Here is a 17,247-nt window from a genome sequence, read left to right on the forward strand (position 1 = left end):
GCCAGTGTTGTGTGGTGCCAGCGGCCGTGCGCTCACACTCGCCAAAATGCTGGCAGCACTCTATGTGAGTTTATCTCGCATGTATTTCGTTGGGAATATTCGCAGGCGTCGGCAGCTGTCGCCAAAAGTTATATACTCGTTGCATGCAATGGACTTTTTTGTATGTGTGTGTAGTGTTTTAATGAAATTAAATGATTTTTATATGAATTTTTGTTTTAAAGAAATATTTCAAAAATTGCTTTTCTACAATAAATGCCTTAAAATTCGGGGTCTGGAGTACTCTACTTTGCATAGGTATCTATGAAAAGTGCTTTGAAATATTATAAAAGACTCCAAAAGGGATACAGATGATAGACTGAAGACTTGAATCGGGTTAAGGATTAAATTGCATCACTCTGGAGTACAAATTTGTATTAAAAATTCATGGAAGAATGCCTGAATGTCTTGAAAGAATAAGTAAAAACTATAAAATTTACTGCAAGACTGCAGAATATTGCAAATAATATTCAAAGTTATTAATATTTAAAAAAATATTGAACTCATAAGCAGTATAAATTACTGATCCCTTAATATCCCTGACAAAATTATAAAAAAAAATGTCATTAAAAAGCACGTAATATTTAAAAATAGCAAACTATTAACGCCATTAACCCCTTAAGCAAAAAAACAAAAAAAAAAATCCAAAAAATTAAACGTCCATCGCAATTATTACATTGAAATCATTTTAGTATTGGGTTACACAAGCGAGCATTTAACTCGTTACTTTTTTTAATATTTTCTTTCATTTCTGAATCTTCGTGTGTGTCTGTGTCCACATATTTTTTCCATAAATAATTGTAACTATTTTTTGTATTTATCGGATAGCTGCTTGCATGAAATTGCTTGTTTACTCGCACCACTCTTTTGTAATGGCTGTCTGACGGCATCGTTGACGACCCACTTTCTGTGAGCGAATTAAATACACGCTTACCCCTTCGCTTATACTCGGCTGTTGCAAATTTTAATTGAAAATAGTGATTTTTCATGCCAGTCACACGCGTCACGCACCCTCAAGGAATATAAGTTATTAATAGCGCTCAATTGCTGGAAGAAAGCGTTGTGTATATACTTTATTGAGTTCAAAGAGAAGAAGAGCAAATTTTTCATTTCATTTGAGACTAATCTAGCGGTTAAAGAACTGTAAGTAGACAGCTTAAAATTTATTATGGGCTCAATTGAGATTTTCGAGTTGAGCGACTCGTTGTTCTCTTCGATTCGCCACTTCTTTGTTTACTAGGTTTAAGTTCTAGGGAGCGGTATAGGTTGATAAATCTAAATCATCATTTCTCTAGTTTTTATATAGTTTAAGTTATCATGTCTCTCAGAGTATCATATATAAATCCTATTCATCACTAAAGCCTTTATTACATATGCCACTCGCTTATTTCTACCTGTGGAGTGTTTCAAAATACCACTAGATATTTTCACATTGACGAGTGGGGATCATTACTACGAAAATATATTTTTTTCTACCATTTTTTATTCAGATAACCAACACCTTCGGCGGTGGACATAACTCTCTTAATTTCCATTAAAATTATTTGATACTTTTTCTTGCAAAAACCAATCACGTCAAATGACTCCCTGGAATTATTTTCAAACTTTCGCTAGTTACGCAGTGGATTTGTAATTCCAATTCTCGACTCAAATTCCACATAAATCGGAAGTGAAACTTTAGTAATAAAAAATTTCAAAAACAAAAAATGTGATTCAATGGAATTTACCGGATAAATGCTAGAGAAGTATGCTTATGCGGAATTTATAAAAATAGAATGCCCAGGGAATGTGAAAATCACTGCTGAATATTTGTTTCAATAGTATAATTGTATGTACAACATGTAGTTCAAGGCGACGCAGATGATTTCACATTGTTTTCCACAGCATTTCATGAACTGAGCTCCAGTATTTGGAATGCCAGTTCGAGTTCGAATGTTAATATGTGGCAATTAAAGGGTCACATTGCAGGAAACAGCAACACTATTTAAGGATATCCTCGAACCGAAAGCGGCACTTTTTGCAAGGCCGAGTGTAAATACTCTGATTACCGTTAATACAATTTTTTTTCGTTATAAAAACGCGTTAGGGTTAATTAAAAATTATGAAAAACTATTTGCTTTCAGACAAATTAAAATTAAAATGCATGAAAACAAATATTTAATTTGTATTTAAATATGTTTGCATAAAAATCGCACACAACGGACGGCGACAGAAAAAAGTAAAATCCCTTAGAGCTGCCAGCTGCACGAGGAAAAAAATAAAACGGCGATGAGCGCACAGCAGCAACTCGTGTTGTGTCTTTCACGCTCATTCGCTGTGTGTAATTTCGTTTCGGATTCATTTCCGCTTCGAACTAATGAAAAAGTGTAATTTCCGATTTGACTAAAGGCAACTGCAACAGTGACCGATTACGGGCTGCCGTTGCAAAAAAAAGTAAACAACAACAACAAAAATGCACACAGATAGCATTTCAACAGCGACAACGTTTCATTTGCAAAACAGATTCATTTTACCGAGCGCTGATGGCACTCAACACTCCCGCTCTCCATCAATAACTGCAGGTCATTAATTTTTTCAAACGAATTTGGAACATTGACCTGCAGCGAACTGCAAGCAGCATTTACCGAGGTGTTGCAAGTGCACGTACTGTGTATGCCTTGTAAGCTTTAAAAGCACTGTGAGCGTTAGAGAGTAGTGCTTGAACACAATTGAAAAACAGGACTTAAGTGCATGGAATACAAGAATTTAGGTTGTAAGCTTTGGTTCGAAAAAAGGCTAAAAACGGATGTGGATCTAATAACTGTGGTTTAGAGGCGTATATGCATGACTCAAAGTGTTGGAAATTACGAAATATCTTCTAAAAAGTGTGGTGAGGGATTTGGACGTCACCATCTAGTGGTTGGTGCCGTAGAATAACCATTCTCAGAGACCGATTCCTATATTTCCCTCTTTTAAAGAGTCCAGTATCGCTAAGGTTGGCAATTTTAACATATAACTAAATGCTGTAGAAGGCTGGGAAATGATATCTATCGCGAGGAGATCTCATGCTTATTGTTCCGCATGAGATCTCCTCCAATCCAATAGAAAAAATTGAGAAGATACTGAATTCTTCAAACCACTATCACTTGAGATTTCGGACATCTTCAGTTGTCTAAAGGTTTCTTGAAAGGGTTTTCAACTGATAATGACCTCACTGGAATATTATATAATTTCAAATGTTCTACTACCAGCTTTCGAACTCAAAACACACCGAGCGTTAATGAAGTGACTTGACTGTGACCTCCCATTAGACTCGGCGCGCTGAGTTAATTAATACGTGATGCTGAATAAATATTTTAATTGTAATCAATAATAATAATAATAATAAGGAAATGCAGCAAACACAGACGCGGCGTGATATCATGACCATGGCGGACCGGACAACAACAACAACCAAAGCGCCACCGTGTGACCTCAGTTGGTAGGCGGCGGTTAATGCAATGATGTAAATTGGCAGTGCAGCGCGAAAGCAGACTTCCGTTGCGGCATACAGCGAGTTGTTGTTGTTGCTTTGTTTCATATTTATATTCAATATTTACTTATTTATTAATATACCAATGTAGCTGGATATGTGTGTGTGTGTTTGAGCTACCAATAAATTTGCAACACACACGGGAGTACAAAGCTCACATGTGTGTGTCTGTATGTGCTTTGGATATGAATTTAAATTGTCATCATTAATTAACTTTAGCATATGGAGAACAATGCAAAGTGCTGCCGGATAATATCTCCATATAATTGTATATAAATATATGTGTATGTGTGTCTGTATGTATGTCTGCGGAAGCCTTTACAACGGTTTACTTCATTTCATTGCATTTATCATTTATCACATCACATATATTCCATATCATCATGCTTAACGCGCTTGATATTTCCGCGCTTTTGTTATGTGCGGCTTGAAGTAGAGATGTGTGACATTTATCGATTAATTTGTGGTATTTTTGAATGATTATATCTGATAAAGGACTGGCAAAATCTTCTTCCAAGTTTATAAATACTTAAATACAGACTTATTTTCAAATTATTAATCCAATTTAATAAAATCTGCCTACTACTCCTTGCAACATTATAACAAATTATCGATTAATTCGATTCGATTCGATATCACGTACGTGCCACATATTGTTGCATTCAACGTCCATTTAAAAGCTGTACTTTGTCATTCGCAGGGTACCGGAAGGGGCGTACGGGTCGGTCAGCTTGTGCGCGCGTTGCTACTCAATTACGTTTTGTAAACTTTTCAATTTGTAATGCAGCGCAACGCAGAAGGACAACAAGCGCAAAGCATGTGGCAGCAGCGTAAAGGAAAAAGAAAACAATTATGTATCTGTTTATTTGTGGCAACCAACGCTGCACACTGCCTCATAATCGATTAATTGAAAAGCACACACACTCCCATAGACACACACACACACGGACGTGCGCGCTTTTCCACTTTCGCATGCAAATTCCAATAAGCAGCTGCATAACGGTCAATAACGCGCGCTGGCGCTGGCAAGCTGCCAGGCTTCTCAGACTCAGCTTGCTTCTGTTGTTGTTGCTGATAGTTATTGGCCATTGTCGCTGCAACGTCGAGACCATCGCCGCACCGCACACCACACTTCGATGCGCCCGCGCACGCTTGGCATACTTCGCATCCTTTGCCTTGCTGCCGCTGTACTTTGCTTCCTCAACTTATTAATAAATTACAATATTTTCCCATTTTTCCGTGCAACGGTGCGTATGATTGTTATTTAATAATAATAACTGCTTATGTACGCACACAATGACAGCGCGCTGTGGCATTAAAGCGTGCCACATGTGTGAGTGTGTGTTTGTGCGCTTCATTATCGCATGCAAATTATGTAAGTGCGCGCTCCGGAAGTCGCAGTCGGAAATGAAACAGTAACTTGCGGCAAAAGTGGCTGCGCCTTACACACACACCCAGATACAAATGTGAATAAACACGGCTGTGTGCTTACTTTAATGCATAAGTAGAAGTAATAATTGTAAATGGGCTATTATTGTTTATTGTAAATATGAATAAAAATTATTGATCAGTACTTTCATTTGCCACTCATTACATACATACAGTTACGCGTAACGGTTGTGTGCAAACACTAAGTGGCATGCAGCTTTAAACACAGTTACAGTAATTGCCGTAACGGAAACTCGAGGCCGATAGCGGTAAGTATGAAGAATTTGTGCAAATTAAGGAGAAATTTAAAAGTCAGCCTAAAGGTAGGCAACGATTTAAGCGAAAATATGTGGTTTTTGAGCTTAAAAGTGTGAAATTTTCAATAGAAATTTTAAAGTAATTCATAAAAAAAGTATATTTAAAGAATGTTAAAAAGTCAGCCTAAAGGTAGGCAACAAATTATGAAAAAAATTGCTTTTTAAGCTTAAAAATGCAAATTTTCGTAAAAAATATATAATAAATTAATTTTTTTTAATAAAAAATTATATTTCAAAATATAAAAATATGTTTTACTATAATTTCCTAGATAACTACATACATACATAGCGCAAAAATCACAGTCTGTCATTGTGTATTGACCTAAATTAAAAACTTTAATTAACTACAAATTACCTTCGAAAATCAGTTAAAAAACATTATGAACAATAAAAACCACTACCGTTATTACTTGTTCACACACACACACACTACACATAATGTACGTGTTCATTTGCGGTAACAAAACAATCAACAGCAATAATTTGCAATGAAACTGACAATAAAATTGCATTCAAGGCATTAAAAATTTATTTGCACCATGACAGCTGACTTTATGCCCCAGCTTATGTTTCAATATTGTTTTATAGCGCGAACAATAGCGTTTAAATTTGTCGTTTGGCGCCCGAGTGTACGCTAAGGTTTATGGAATGACTGCTAATAGGTAGGTGCCGGCGCAATCAATTTTCAAATGAAACCAATAATTTTGTGCAGTACAAGTTGTTTCGCCGTCAACGCCACAAGCGAGATAAACCCGTGTAATAGTGGGGTACTCCTTTCCAGCCAGCACATGTTGATTTAGCGAAATTAAATATAAGTGTGTAACAATACCTGTTGTTAGTGGAAAACACTTGCAAGGACACTTAAGCGCTTGCTACGCTAGGAAATTGCTGATTTTGTTGTTAAAAGTATAAATTATGTACGCGATTTATGAGGGAACTTCAGCAGTAGCCCTTATTATAAAAAAATTACTATAATTATAATTTTAATATCCGATTTATGAGGGAATTTCAGCAGTAGCCGTGATAATAAAAAAAGACTATAATTATTTTTAATAAATTGTTTAAAATATATAGTTTGCTCTCGTAATCAAGATGGTAGCTTTTTCTAGCGGTTCAGTGGAAATTTGATTAAATATATTGAGTTAAACTCATTGGTCCCTATTTAATGTCATTAAAAATTCGGAACAGTTGTCACTGTCATTAGTCAGAAGTCCCCCTCTCACTGTCGTTAGGCATGTTTTAAAATATTTACTGTCGCACTGTTTTGGTTTTCTGTCATGAGTTCTTCGTAAACGCTGTCACTGTCATCTGTCATGCTTTAGTCATATTTAAAATTATCGAATTTTTTCGTTTACTACCTTGTTTTTATCATTATAATTGTATTGGTCACTGTATTGACTTTCTTAACATCATTTTCTACACATTTATGTTTGTCATACGCGCTGCCATGCCATTGTCATTAGTCACTGAAACATGACTCCCAATATAGTTATTTCTTTCTTCAATTTTTGTTATAAAAATAGTTTTCCATTACTCTTTTGCGCTGCCACTGGCCGCCTGCCTAACTTCACATTTTGTTATTTTAATTTTTCAACACTGGAGCGAGAAGCACCACTCACAGCGGCTAATCTATGTTGCATAGTGTAGCCATTAAACCCGCAATCGACCGATAAACAAACAATCAACTCTAACACCCACACACATGAAATGGCAACAAGCAAGCTCAAAGCTCAATAAATGACAACAAACAAGCTCAATAAAAGCAAAAGGTGAGTAAAAAACTTTTAAAATAAAACAACAACAACAGCAACGCTATGTACACACTAACGCCTGAGCTCAAACAACAATGTAAGAGACTTAAATTTCTAACAATGCTGCCAGCAAAGTCACACGGCAAGGCAGTCAGGCGACGGCGCCTAGTAGTATGCAATGAAATTCCACAAAATACATATATGTATGTATGAACACATGTAACTTGTGGTGTTGTTGACTGGTTGTGGTGTTGCTTGTGGTGGTGTCCGCATTCACCAGCATTCTTTTATTACATTTACGTGTTAGTGCAACGTGTCTGCCATGCTGACGTGTGGCATGTAAGTTGGCCAAAATAAATGTGTGTCGCACGAGGTGGCATACACCTAGGCGGTGTGGTGTGGTGTGGCAGGTGGCCGTATAACATTCAAACACTACGGTGTATGTTGACAATGTTATCGAAGCGCAACCACACATCAAATGCCAAACAAACAACAACACAAACGAAATGGCAGCCAACAAGCATTGTTGGTATTGGTGGCAGCAATGGTGGGTGGAGGTATTGGTGTCACGTCACTGTGGCCATATGTGCTAGTATTTGTTTTTGTTTTTGCTTTTGTGTCGGCGCCTAAGCAGTCTGCTGTCTGAACTACAACAACCGTTAGTTGACTGTGTTGCACAGACGACACTTGTCGCACAATCGCACCAACAATCTATTGTTACAGCCGACTTTTATGAGCCTCGACACATTCGTCCGTCGAAATACATTGTTGTTGTGGGTTAGACGCGAACGTCGCATGCGACAGCGGAAAAGACCAAACAATATGTTGACCAGCGAACAGCTTTTGCTAATTTTCTTGTGGTGTGACCCCGGGACTGGCGATATTTTTTGTTTTTGTTTTCGTTTTTCTTGTTTTCTCTTAATTTTTTTTTATGTTTTCCTTCGCTTGTTCGCCTCATCACGTGGTTGGCCTCATCACGTCGAAAATTCGCCAGGCTCAAACGCATATAATTCTATTCATTTATTAGCACGATGTCCTCATACTCATACATATATGTATGTGTGTGTGTGTCCACCGTTAGCTTTGCTGTTTTTCTAGCCTCAATAGTAAGTAAGTAAACATGTGCGTCCTCGGTGCCTTCATCCACACACAATAAAAATGTCCTTACACGTTTATTTAGCAATTTTGTTTGTTGTTATTTTTCCATTCAACCAATTTTTGCTCTTTCACTTTGCGTCTATTCGGCTATTCATTGTTATTGTATTTTCTCACTTCTTTTCACAATTTCTTTTTTATTTTTATTACAATATATTTTTATTTGATTTTTGTCGTTTTTGTTGCGACAAACCAATACAGATGCCTCTAAGTAGTCCTGACTAAGGGCACTCACACACACACCGAACACCTTGCAGAGGCACACAATTGAGTGTGAGTGTATTTGAGTATGCACGAGTGTCGCATACAAATATTAGATTTAGTTGTTTGTTTTTGTTGTCATACTTTTTGTTAAATTTTTTTCTTCTTCTTCTTGTTTTTTTTTTTTTTTCTTTCTTTATTGTTTATTTCTTCTTGTGTAGTGATTTAAGTCGTGTCGCACGTTTGGATTTGTTATTTTTGCGTTAATTTCACTTTTATTTATTTATTTCGTAATGAAAGCGAGTGACGGAAGCGCGCCGGACACATTCGTGAGCAGTTTTAATGGCCGCGCTGAAGTGAATATCACAAAAATCGGAAATCGTAAATGTGAGCAATAAAGAAAATGGGTTATATTAGAGGAGAAATGTCATTAAAGCTTAGCTTTATCGCTGAATTTTAGTGTTGCTACACTTTTAAAAGAAACAAATATTATTCAAAAAAAAAAACAAAAAAATTGTTATTTAAGGGTTTTCGTAAAATTAAAAAAAAAATGGAAAAAATTAAAAACAAAAAAAAAATAAAAGAATTATTAAAAATTATTTTGTCAAAAAAATTAAAAAAAAAATTTCAAAAAAAAAAACAAATTATTTAAGATTTTTTAAATGATTAAAAAAAAATTCAAAAAAATGATTCCAAAAAATTGTATTAAAAAAAAAATTATAAAAAAAAATTTTTATCAAAAACAAATTCAAAGTATTATTTAAAATTGTCTATATAAAAAAACTATTAATTTTAAACTAATAATTTTTTTTAATAATATTATTTTTAATAAAATATTTATGATTGATGCGTATCATAGCAAATTGAAAAATATAAAAAAAAATTAAAATATTAATAAAAATCAAAAGAGCTTATTTTAAACACATCAGGGAGATTTATATGTTTTGCCACAAATAGAAAAGGCTTTGAGCATATAAATGTTTTACGTTCAAGGAGAATTTAGTTCAGCCTTTTTTTAAATAATATATTTTTTAAATAATTTAATTCTTAACACCTTTTACTATAACTAGTAATTTAATTAATTGATTGATTTTAATTTTTAATGCAGTTTCTCTAATTTCAAAATTTCCTACATTTCCACGAATCTCAAAAATTCACTCAACAACCTCAAACAACTACATTTTAGTTTAATTAAAACTCGTGCACACCTCCAGCACCACCACCACATTATCCGAAGAAACGAAGCGCAACAGTTTACATGTTACCTCGTTAAATTAGAGACCGCTACATTTTCGAATATGCGGAAAGTTGGAATTTCTTTCGATACCAGCAAAAATGAAACTGCGCCCGCGGCAGTTTAATACAAAGCAAACAAATCTGTTAGTTCGTTGTTTCATGCAAATTTAATGCTGCCGATCGCAACACACGTCACACCATCACACGCGCAACAACAGCAACAACAACAACGCCAGTGCAAATTCATTGGAAAAATGCATGCGAGCAGAAATTTCCAAACGTGTGCTCCAGCAATTTGCAAACACAAACCAACAGCTACCGCGCAGAGAATTACAACAAGCAAAACAAAGCGCGCCAGTGAGAGCAAGAAGAAGAGGAAGCATATCAAAAAAAAAAAAAAAAAAAAAATTGAATACAACAACGTTGTACAACAAACCAGCATTCTTTCATTTTGTAGCGGTGAAATGAAAATGCCCGCTGGCGGCTACACCAACACTAACAACAACAACAGCGGCTTGTGATGGTGGAGCTTCAGCAACAGCAAACGCGTCGGCGTCAGTCCGTGTAACCGCAAAATTTTTCCACTGTGTATGATATGCACACACACACACGCGCGCACTCGTTCCTGTAACGCTTAAGGGCAGCAGTGTTAAATACTGGTATGCGTATGAGTGTGTGTGTGAAAGCTTTTCAGGTGCAACTACAATTTTGGGGCATTACGCACACACACACATAGAACTTTACTGCCAACGACGTACCGGCGCTTGTTTGCATTTCCTTACTCTTCAACAACCAACCAACCATGTTGACGCTGTCGCCGGCGGCGGCCATACCAACTAAGGAACCAACGGTCCAACTAACCGAGCATCCGAGCGAGCGAGTGCGCAACCATTCAACCAACTAACCGCCACACATCATCTCATCGTTTTGCGGTTAAATCGAACAGCGACGAGTGACTAAACACAACAACAACTACAGCAAGCAACAACTAGAGTGTGCTGACCATGGCATACAACAGGTGTATGAATGAATAAACGCGTTCTAACGGTGAATGGCGCGTTGTTTTGTTGCTTTTTAATTAATAGAAAAGTCTTTTGTAAAGTAATAAATAAATATTATGTTTTCAGCGGGTCGGTCGCTTTGGCCACCAAACGAAAACAACAAACAAAAAGCGTCAATGGAAAGCAGTGAAAAGGCAAAATAATACAAAAACGGGAAAAGGTGAAAAATTGACAGAAAATAGAAATAGCTGCTACTAACGCATGTATAACGCGCTTTTGCAGCACTGCGCTGGACTTTAAGTTCAGTTGAATTGGTTGGGTTAGAATTAGTAATCACTCAATATGGTGCAATGAGCTTTATTAAAAAACTCAATATTTTTTTAGGCAAACATTTTATTTTTTGAAAATATTAGAAAAAATGTCATGCAACTAACCGCAAATTGAATATTTGTGAGATTTTTTTCTCTACTCTCATAATTCCCATAATCCATTTAATGGAAATATAAGCTTATGTTGCAATCAAAAGTGAAAAATTAACTTAAAAAAAGTTTAGAGCGCGCAATATGCTACACTAATCGCATATGGTTAGTGGATTATATTTGTAACTTTTTCTATTTCAGCCTTCAAATGTCATTTGAAATATTTTTTGCATACTTTTAGGAGGTATAGGAAAAAAATTTCACTCGAAAGAATTATTACGTACTATTTGCTGTTGTAAATGTAGCAAATTCAAAAAATCTCCAAGGTTTCTAAATGTATGTATAAGAAGGTGTATTGTATTGCCTTTATAGGCATATTTTTGGCATACTTTTAGGTGGTCATCAAAAAAAATTAACCAATAATTGTTGCATACATTTTGGCGCAATTACTACAGAGTCTTTCTCAATTAAGTAGACCTTGAGAACTATAATTCATTAAACTAGTCGTAAATTATAACTGAGCTGTAAAAATTTTATTACCTAACAGTACATTTTGTGGAAGTGTGATTTTCAGTGAGGCAATACATTTTTCGGACTTATAGCGTTTTTAGACAGCCAAATTTGATCAATTAAAATTTTTTGTTGAGAAATCCCGTTTTGCCTTTCGTACTGCCGACTACTCGATAACCGCTCAGCTGTTATACATTTTTGTCTTTGCTTTTGCATAAGAAGTTGGTAAGTTTCATCAGCTGGTTTATATTTTTAGCAGCGACATCTACCGTAGCTTTTTTTATCAAAAAATTCAGCCAATCGCAGACTAATAACGTATATCGTACGTCTTTGTCGCATAGTTGCATTTGATCTTCAAATCGAGTGAAATTCCATTAAAACTAAATGTAGATTTTATTTTTATGGTAAATCAATTTTAATGAGCGTTCTAATCGCGTAAAGGCCGTTTAATTGGTCAATTAGCTCCTATCTAAAAACTAAATTAGTCTGTTTAACAGCTGTTACTCGATTTATGCTCATTTTAGTTTGACATTTCATAACCAAAACAGACTAACTCCGAAACAACGTTTATTGCTGGTATACGGCGCCAATAGTTGAAAAAAGTGGTTGAAAATAGGGCCGCGGATAGGATGTATACGAGCCAATAGTGGCGGTAACTTGCCCGAAATCGTTTTTAAAACATAATGGTCAAGCTTTAACTATATAATACAGCTAAATTCTTGAACATATTCTTGGAAATTATTGTATTTTATACGCTTTATTTCTCCTTGAAAACTACATGTCTAACTAACACCCTTTACATAGTTTTTAAATATTTTTAGCTAGTATAATAAAACAAAACCGCGGCCAATTATGTGTAATAACAATAAATTTCTAATCTCAAACATAAACAAAACGCGCATTACAGTTTTAAATTAACATTAAATAGCGCGAACAAAATCGCCAAATTGCCTTTAACTAAAGCCAACACAGGCACTATTCAAACTCAAAGCAGATTGAGTTCGCTGTTGTTACCGGCGAATATTACGACTCGCATTTATTGCGCCAAACTATAATATATATTTTATTAACGTAGTTATATAATTAATTATTATACCACGGGATATTAAATTCTGCACTACAACGCTACACATACATATGCGTGTGCGCTTGTAATGGCGGCCAAGCACCGCGGCGCGCTTTATTAATTGCCGTTAATTACACCCCTAAGAATTATATTTTCATTCATTAAACTCGCGCGGCGCTCGTTGAGCTTATTTCCCCGAACAATATGCAATAATAATAATAAGCAAACAAACAAATAATAAAAAGCAGCACTAAATATTCAATATTCTGCACACAGTATGGCCACATAACGGTCAGCAACTACAATCACAAGCAAAAGTACCACATGCTACATGCCACACAAACACACACACATGCAGCTCCAGCGCCAGAGTTAATGCTAAAATGTATAAATAAAACGCTCGTTATGGGCAACACTGCACCGGACATTGCCAGCACGCAGTGGCTCAAACACACACACATACATACATATGTAATATATATGTTTATGGGTAGTTGCGTGGGTGGTTCATAACCTATCACCTGTCTTCTGCAACAACAACAATTGCATGTAAACACGGCCAATAAACACAGAACAACAACACACACACTCAGTCAGCCGACCAGCCATCGTATGGCTGACCGGAATGCATGCTGCGCGGCTGACAGCCGGCTGGCGGCTGTTGAAACGCGTCGGCGTTAGCTGCCAATTCAGTTATCGGCGCGCGTAAAATAATTACAGTTAAAATGTTGTTGTGGTTGTGCGCTGCTTTAAAGCAATTTCAATTTGTAGCGCACCAACAACAACAACAACAACAGGCAGGCGATCAACAACATTCGCGGGTACTCAATGGCGCCGTAAAGTTTATACACATTTTTTTTTGTTGTATGTACCGATTATGGTGTAGTGTTGAGAATCGCTTCGGTTGCACTCTTGATTTTATGTTGTATTTGTGGTTATTGTTGTTGTTGCCGAGTGACATTGCAAGTGCAAGTGGCTATCATCATCGTTGCGTTTTATTGGTGGCAAACAGATCTATTATGGCTGTTAACAGCTTCAACGCATCGGCAGTGTAATATTTATTAGTTGTTGTTGTTGTCGTCGGGGTGATAGTTGAAAGCGATTTTTACGAGTTATACCTCGCTACAGACTTCTTCACTTGTTTGTAAGTGTTTCAAGTAGCAGATAAATTATTTATGGATTCCTGAGTCTTATCTTCAAGTTTAATGACTTCAAAGGGTAACTTTTAATTTCTTCCAGCTAATATTTTTGATGAAGACTCTGCGCTGAAGTTCTCCTATTTTATCCAATTCGAAAATTAACAAAATCGGTTCATAAATAAAGAATTTATGGCTATCCTGGCGCCATCTAGCAGGCTAATTATATTTATTTCTGCACTTTTAACCATTCATGTTTTATTTGTTGTTTTTGTACTAACTTGTTAGGGAGTAAAAATCTATAATTTCGTATATAAATAATCGTTTTCATATTTTTACATATCTGACTTTGCTTAGCTACCGATATATTTCTAATAGTTTAACCACACAGTTCGAACACTAAACCGCTTCTCCGAACCTATTAATATGCCACACACATATTGCGCATTCTAAACTAGTTCAGAATTCAATTAAAGCTTTAAACACATAACGACCTTTTAATTAACACGTGACTACAGCTATAACTATGCATTCAAAGCATTATAGCCACGACAAACCACGCGTGTGGCAAGAAGGCTTATTAGTTGCTATGTAAAATTGTTGTTATCAACTTTTGTTTACCAACTGCTTGTTTGTTGTTGCTAATGTTGTTGCATGTAAGCTGTGGTGTGAATAAAATTTTGCGGCTATGTCCATGTTTATTATGATTATTTTAATTTTAGTGTAAGCAAGCAAGCAAAAACGCGCCCGACCACACAATGTGGCAACGGTGGCGCACAAAACCAAGCCACAAAACGCAATGAGCGATGAGCGAAATAATGACTACAACAAAGATAATAAGTGTGATAACCCAAAAAAACAGCAGCAACAACAAGCAATGCAGAGAGGGGCTACATAATTAATAGCTGCGTGTGTGTCGATGTGCCATGTCGTATGAGTAATTTTATGATTTGTTACACACGGCAACGCGTTCAGAGTCGGCGCAACGCCTAACTCAGTGACACATAGTAGAGAGATACATACATATGTAAGCTTCAGCCTGTGATTATCTGCTGTTTGTTTGTTGAGGTTAATTAATGCGTTGTAAGCGAATTGCGTTTGCGTTTGCATTCCGGCCGCTTTTATAGGCCAAAATACCGAGAGCAACGAGCGCATCAATGGCTCAGCGCGCGCGTACAAACAATGCGGTCATAGATGAAATGCGCTGGCTGACTGAATTTCGGCTGTAATTAGTTCGTTTATTAGTGGCAGAAATACAAGCTCATCATCACACACAAGTGAGTAGGCGCGGCGCCACGCGGCGCGAGAGGTGGTTGTTGGGCGCATTTTGTTTTAATTATCTGTTTTTAAGTGTGGTGCGTATGTGGTGTGCCAGAAATTGCGGTCGCTATGTGTTGCGGTGCTGATTTGTGCGTACATCGTCCATTTTATTTTATAATGGCAAATGGCAAATGTCGTAGAGGCGAGTCGGCTAAAGGTCGGTGCTATAAAATTTTATATGGCGCTAGTTAATGGCTGATGTGTAGATGGTTGTAGGTGACGAGTAGGTGATAAAATGTGGCGTTTTACTGTTATTAAATGGTAGAGGAAATATTTATTTTATTTTGTAGCTTAGAACGCGTTATTGATTGCTTTGAAATGTTACTCAGTTGATCCGGAGATGACCTCAAGACGGGTGCTGTAAAATCGATTTAAGCACGCAGTGTCTGCTCTGTTACTTCAACTGTTTCATGATTCAGTTTTTCGGATAAATTTTCTTATTTTTCATTCGCAAATATACTGTTTTTCTAAGATTCCCCTCACAGCTGATTTATTTAACATTGTGTTATTCAGACTGGCGGAATGTTAACATCTCCGTTACGTTCTCTCTCGTCATGTTATATATTTAACGATCACTGTTATTTAACAGCGCTGTTATGTTATGATTTCCACTTGTTATAATTCAGTGTTTTAGTTCCATTTTCACTACACTGTTCTGGTTCATAGTAAAGGCTATATAAACTATTTTGTTATGTACAGGATCCTCATATTATCTATTGATATGTTATTAATGTTAACTACTCTCTTCTGTTAAGAGATAAATCACAACTCGTTACTCTATATTGAGTATTCCTTTGGAGAACTAAACTGAATTTATCAGATATTCTGGGGTTAGATATTATGTTAGGTTAGGTTTCATGACTGTTCCTAACAGTGAGGAACACGATTGGACTATAAAGGACAGTGACGCCAAAAATTAACCTCCTTACTTAGAGTTAAGAATCGACAAAGTCGCTAGAACCTACTATACAGAGGTTATTTACTCTATATCTACTAATTCTCGAACATTTTCAAATATCAACCTAGACTTTTTTGGCTAGATCTCGTAAAGGCGGAGCTTTCTAGAAGGAAATGTTGTCCATTGTCGCAACTGACGTATAATGTTTAAAGACTGAAGTAGCAGAAAATAAGAAATACATCAACTGGGTATAAATCAGTGAGCAACGACCTCAGCGGCACTCGAAAATATTAATATATATTTTTACAAATTAGTTTCATTTTTGTATTTTTATTTTATTTTTTCTTTTTAAAACCATTTTAACTCTCATTACGGCAAATGTATTTCTTTATATTCCCCCAAAATTGCCAAAATGTAAAAAAAGCACATAAGTGCACCTTGCACTTCAGTTGTAAGTAGTTGTTGCAAGTGCGGCAACGCTAATTGTTCGCACGTGCCTTAAGAAAAATAAAATAAAACCACCAAAAAAATTCTTCAGAGTCTTAGCAGCTAAAAAGTTGCTGCAAAGCAACAAGAAACCCCATCTGAAGTAGTTAAAAGAAACTCTACAAATATTAGTGCCTTTAATGTAGTAAATGCCTTGAAGAGGAGGAGAGAAAGGCGTGAGAGCGTCGGCAATTAAGCCCTACCATTACCGGCGCATTATAATGCAGGTGAATAATAGTTATTAAAAGCACTGTGCTCAAGTTAAAAAAGTACAAAAATAGTGGCATTCGTATTAGCGCCAAGCATAAAAGATGCAAATAATGTAATATAATGTAGAAAAAGAAGGAGCAAAAACTTACCAACTCCACCAAGTACGGTGCTTGGCTCCAATTTGGCTTTCTTTGTGGCTAAATCCTGATTATTATTGTCAGAAGCGGGCGCCATAACTGCTGCTTGACTTAAAAGTTCGTCGCTTCCACGCTGTTGTGTTGATGATTACGATTATGATTGTTGTTGGTGGTAGTTGAGGTTGAGGTTGTTTGTTGTATTTTGTTATTTTTGTAACAAAGTAGCAGTAGCACACGGTAGATGGAAAGAAACAGAAAGCAAAAGTATTTGTGTAATAAGTATAAAAACAGATTTACTTGAGCATAAAAATAGCATGAGAATAAAAATATATTTCTTTGTCTGTATATAAGCTTATATAGTATATAATATATAGTATAGATGTATATATGTAAATATGTTTCAAGTTAAATATTTGCTATTTATACGTA

General features: G+C 36.0%; 1 protein-coding gene across 10 annotated transcripts in view; it reads right to left on the bottom strand.

Annotated features, from left to right (window-relative positions):
- The window catches only part of LOC105220190 (polypyrimidine tract-binding protein 1), a 325,184-nt gene that overhangs the window by 56,530 nt on the left and 251,407 nt on the right, over positions 1 to 17,247 (bottom strand). For all 10 annotated transcript variants that reach the window (XM_029043894.2, XM_054225420.1, XM_054225418.1 and 7 more), the window contains one exon: positions 16,831 to 16,951. In XM_029043894.2, coding sequence (XP_028899727.1) covers positions 16,831 to 16,951 — 121 coding nt within the window. The remainder of the gene's footprint in view (positions 1 to 16,830; positions 16,952 to 17,247) is intronic.

The sequence above is a fragment of the Zeugodacus cucurbitae genome, chromosome 2 (assembly GCF_028554725.1).
Source record: "Zeugodacus cucurbitae isolate PBARC_wt_2022May chromosome 2, idZeuCucr1.2, whole genome shotgun sequence".
NCBI lineage: Eukaryota > Metazoa > Arthropoda > Insecta > Diptera > Tephritidae > Zeugodacus > Zeugodacus cucurbitae.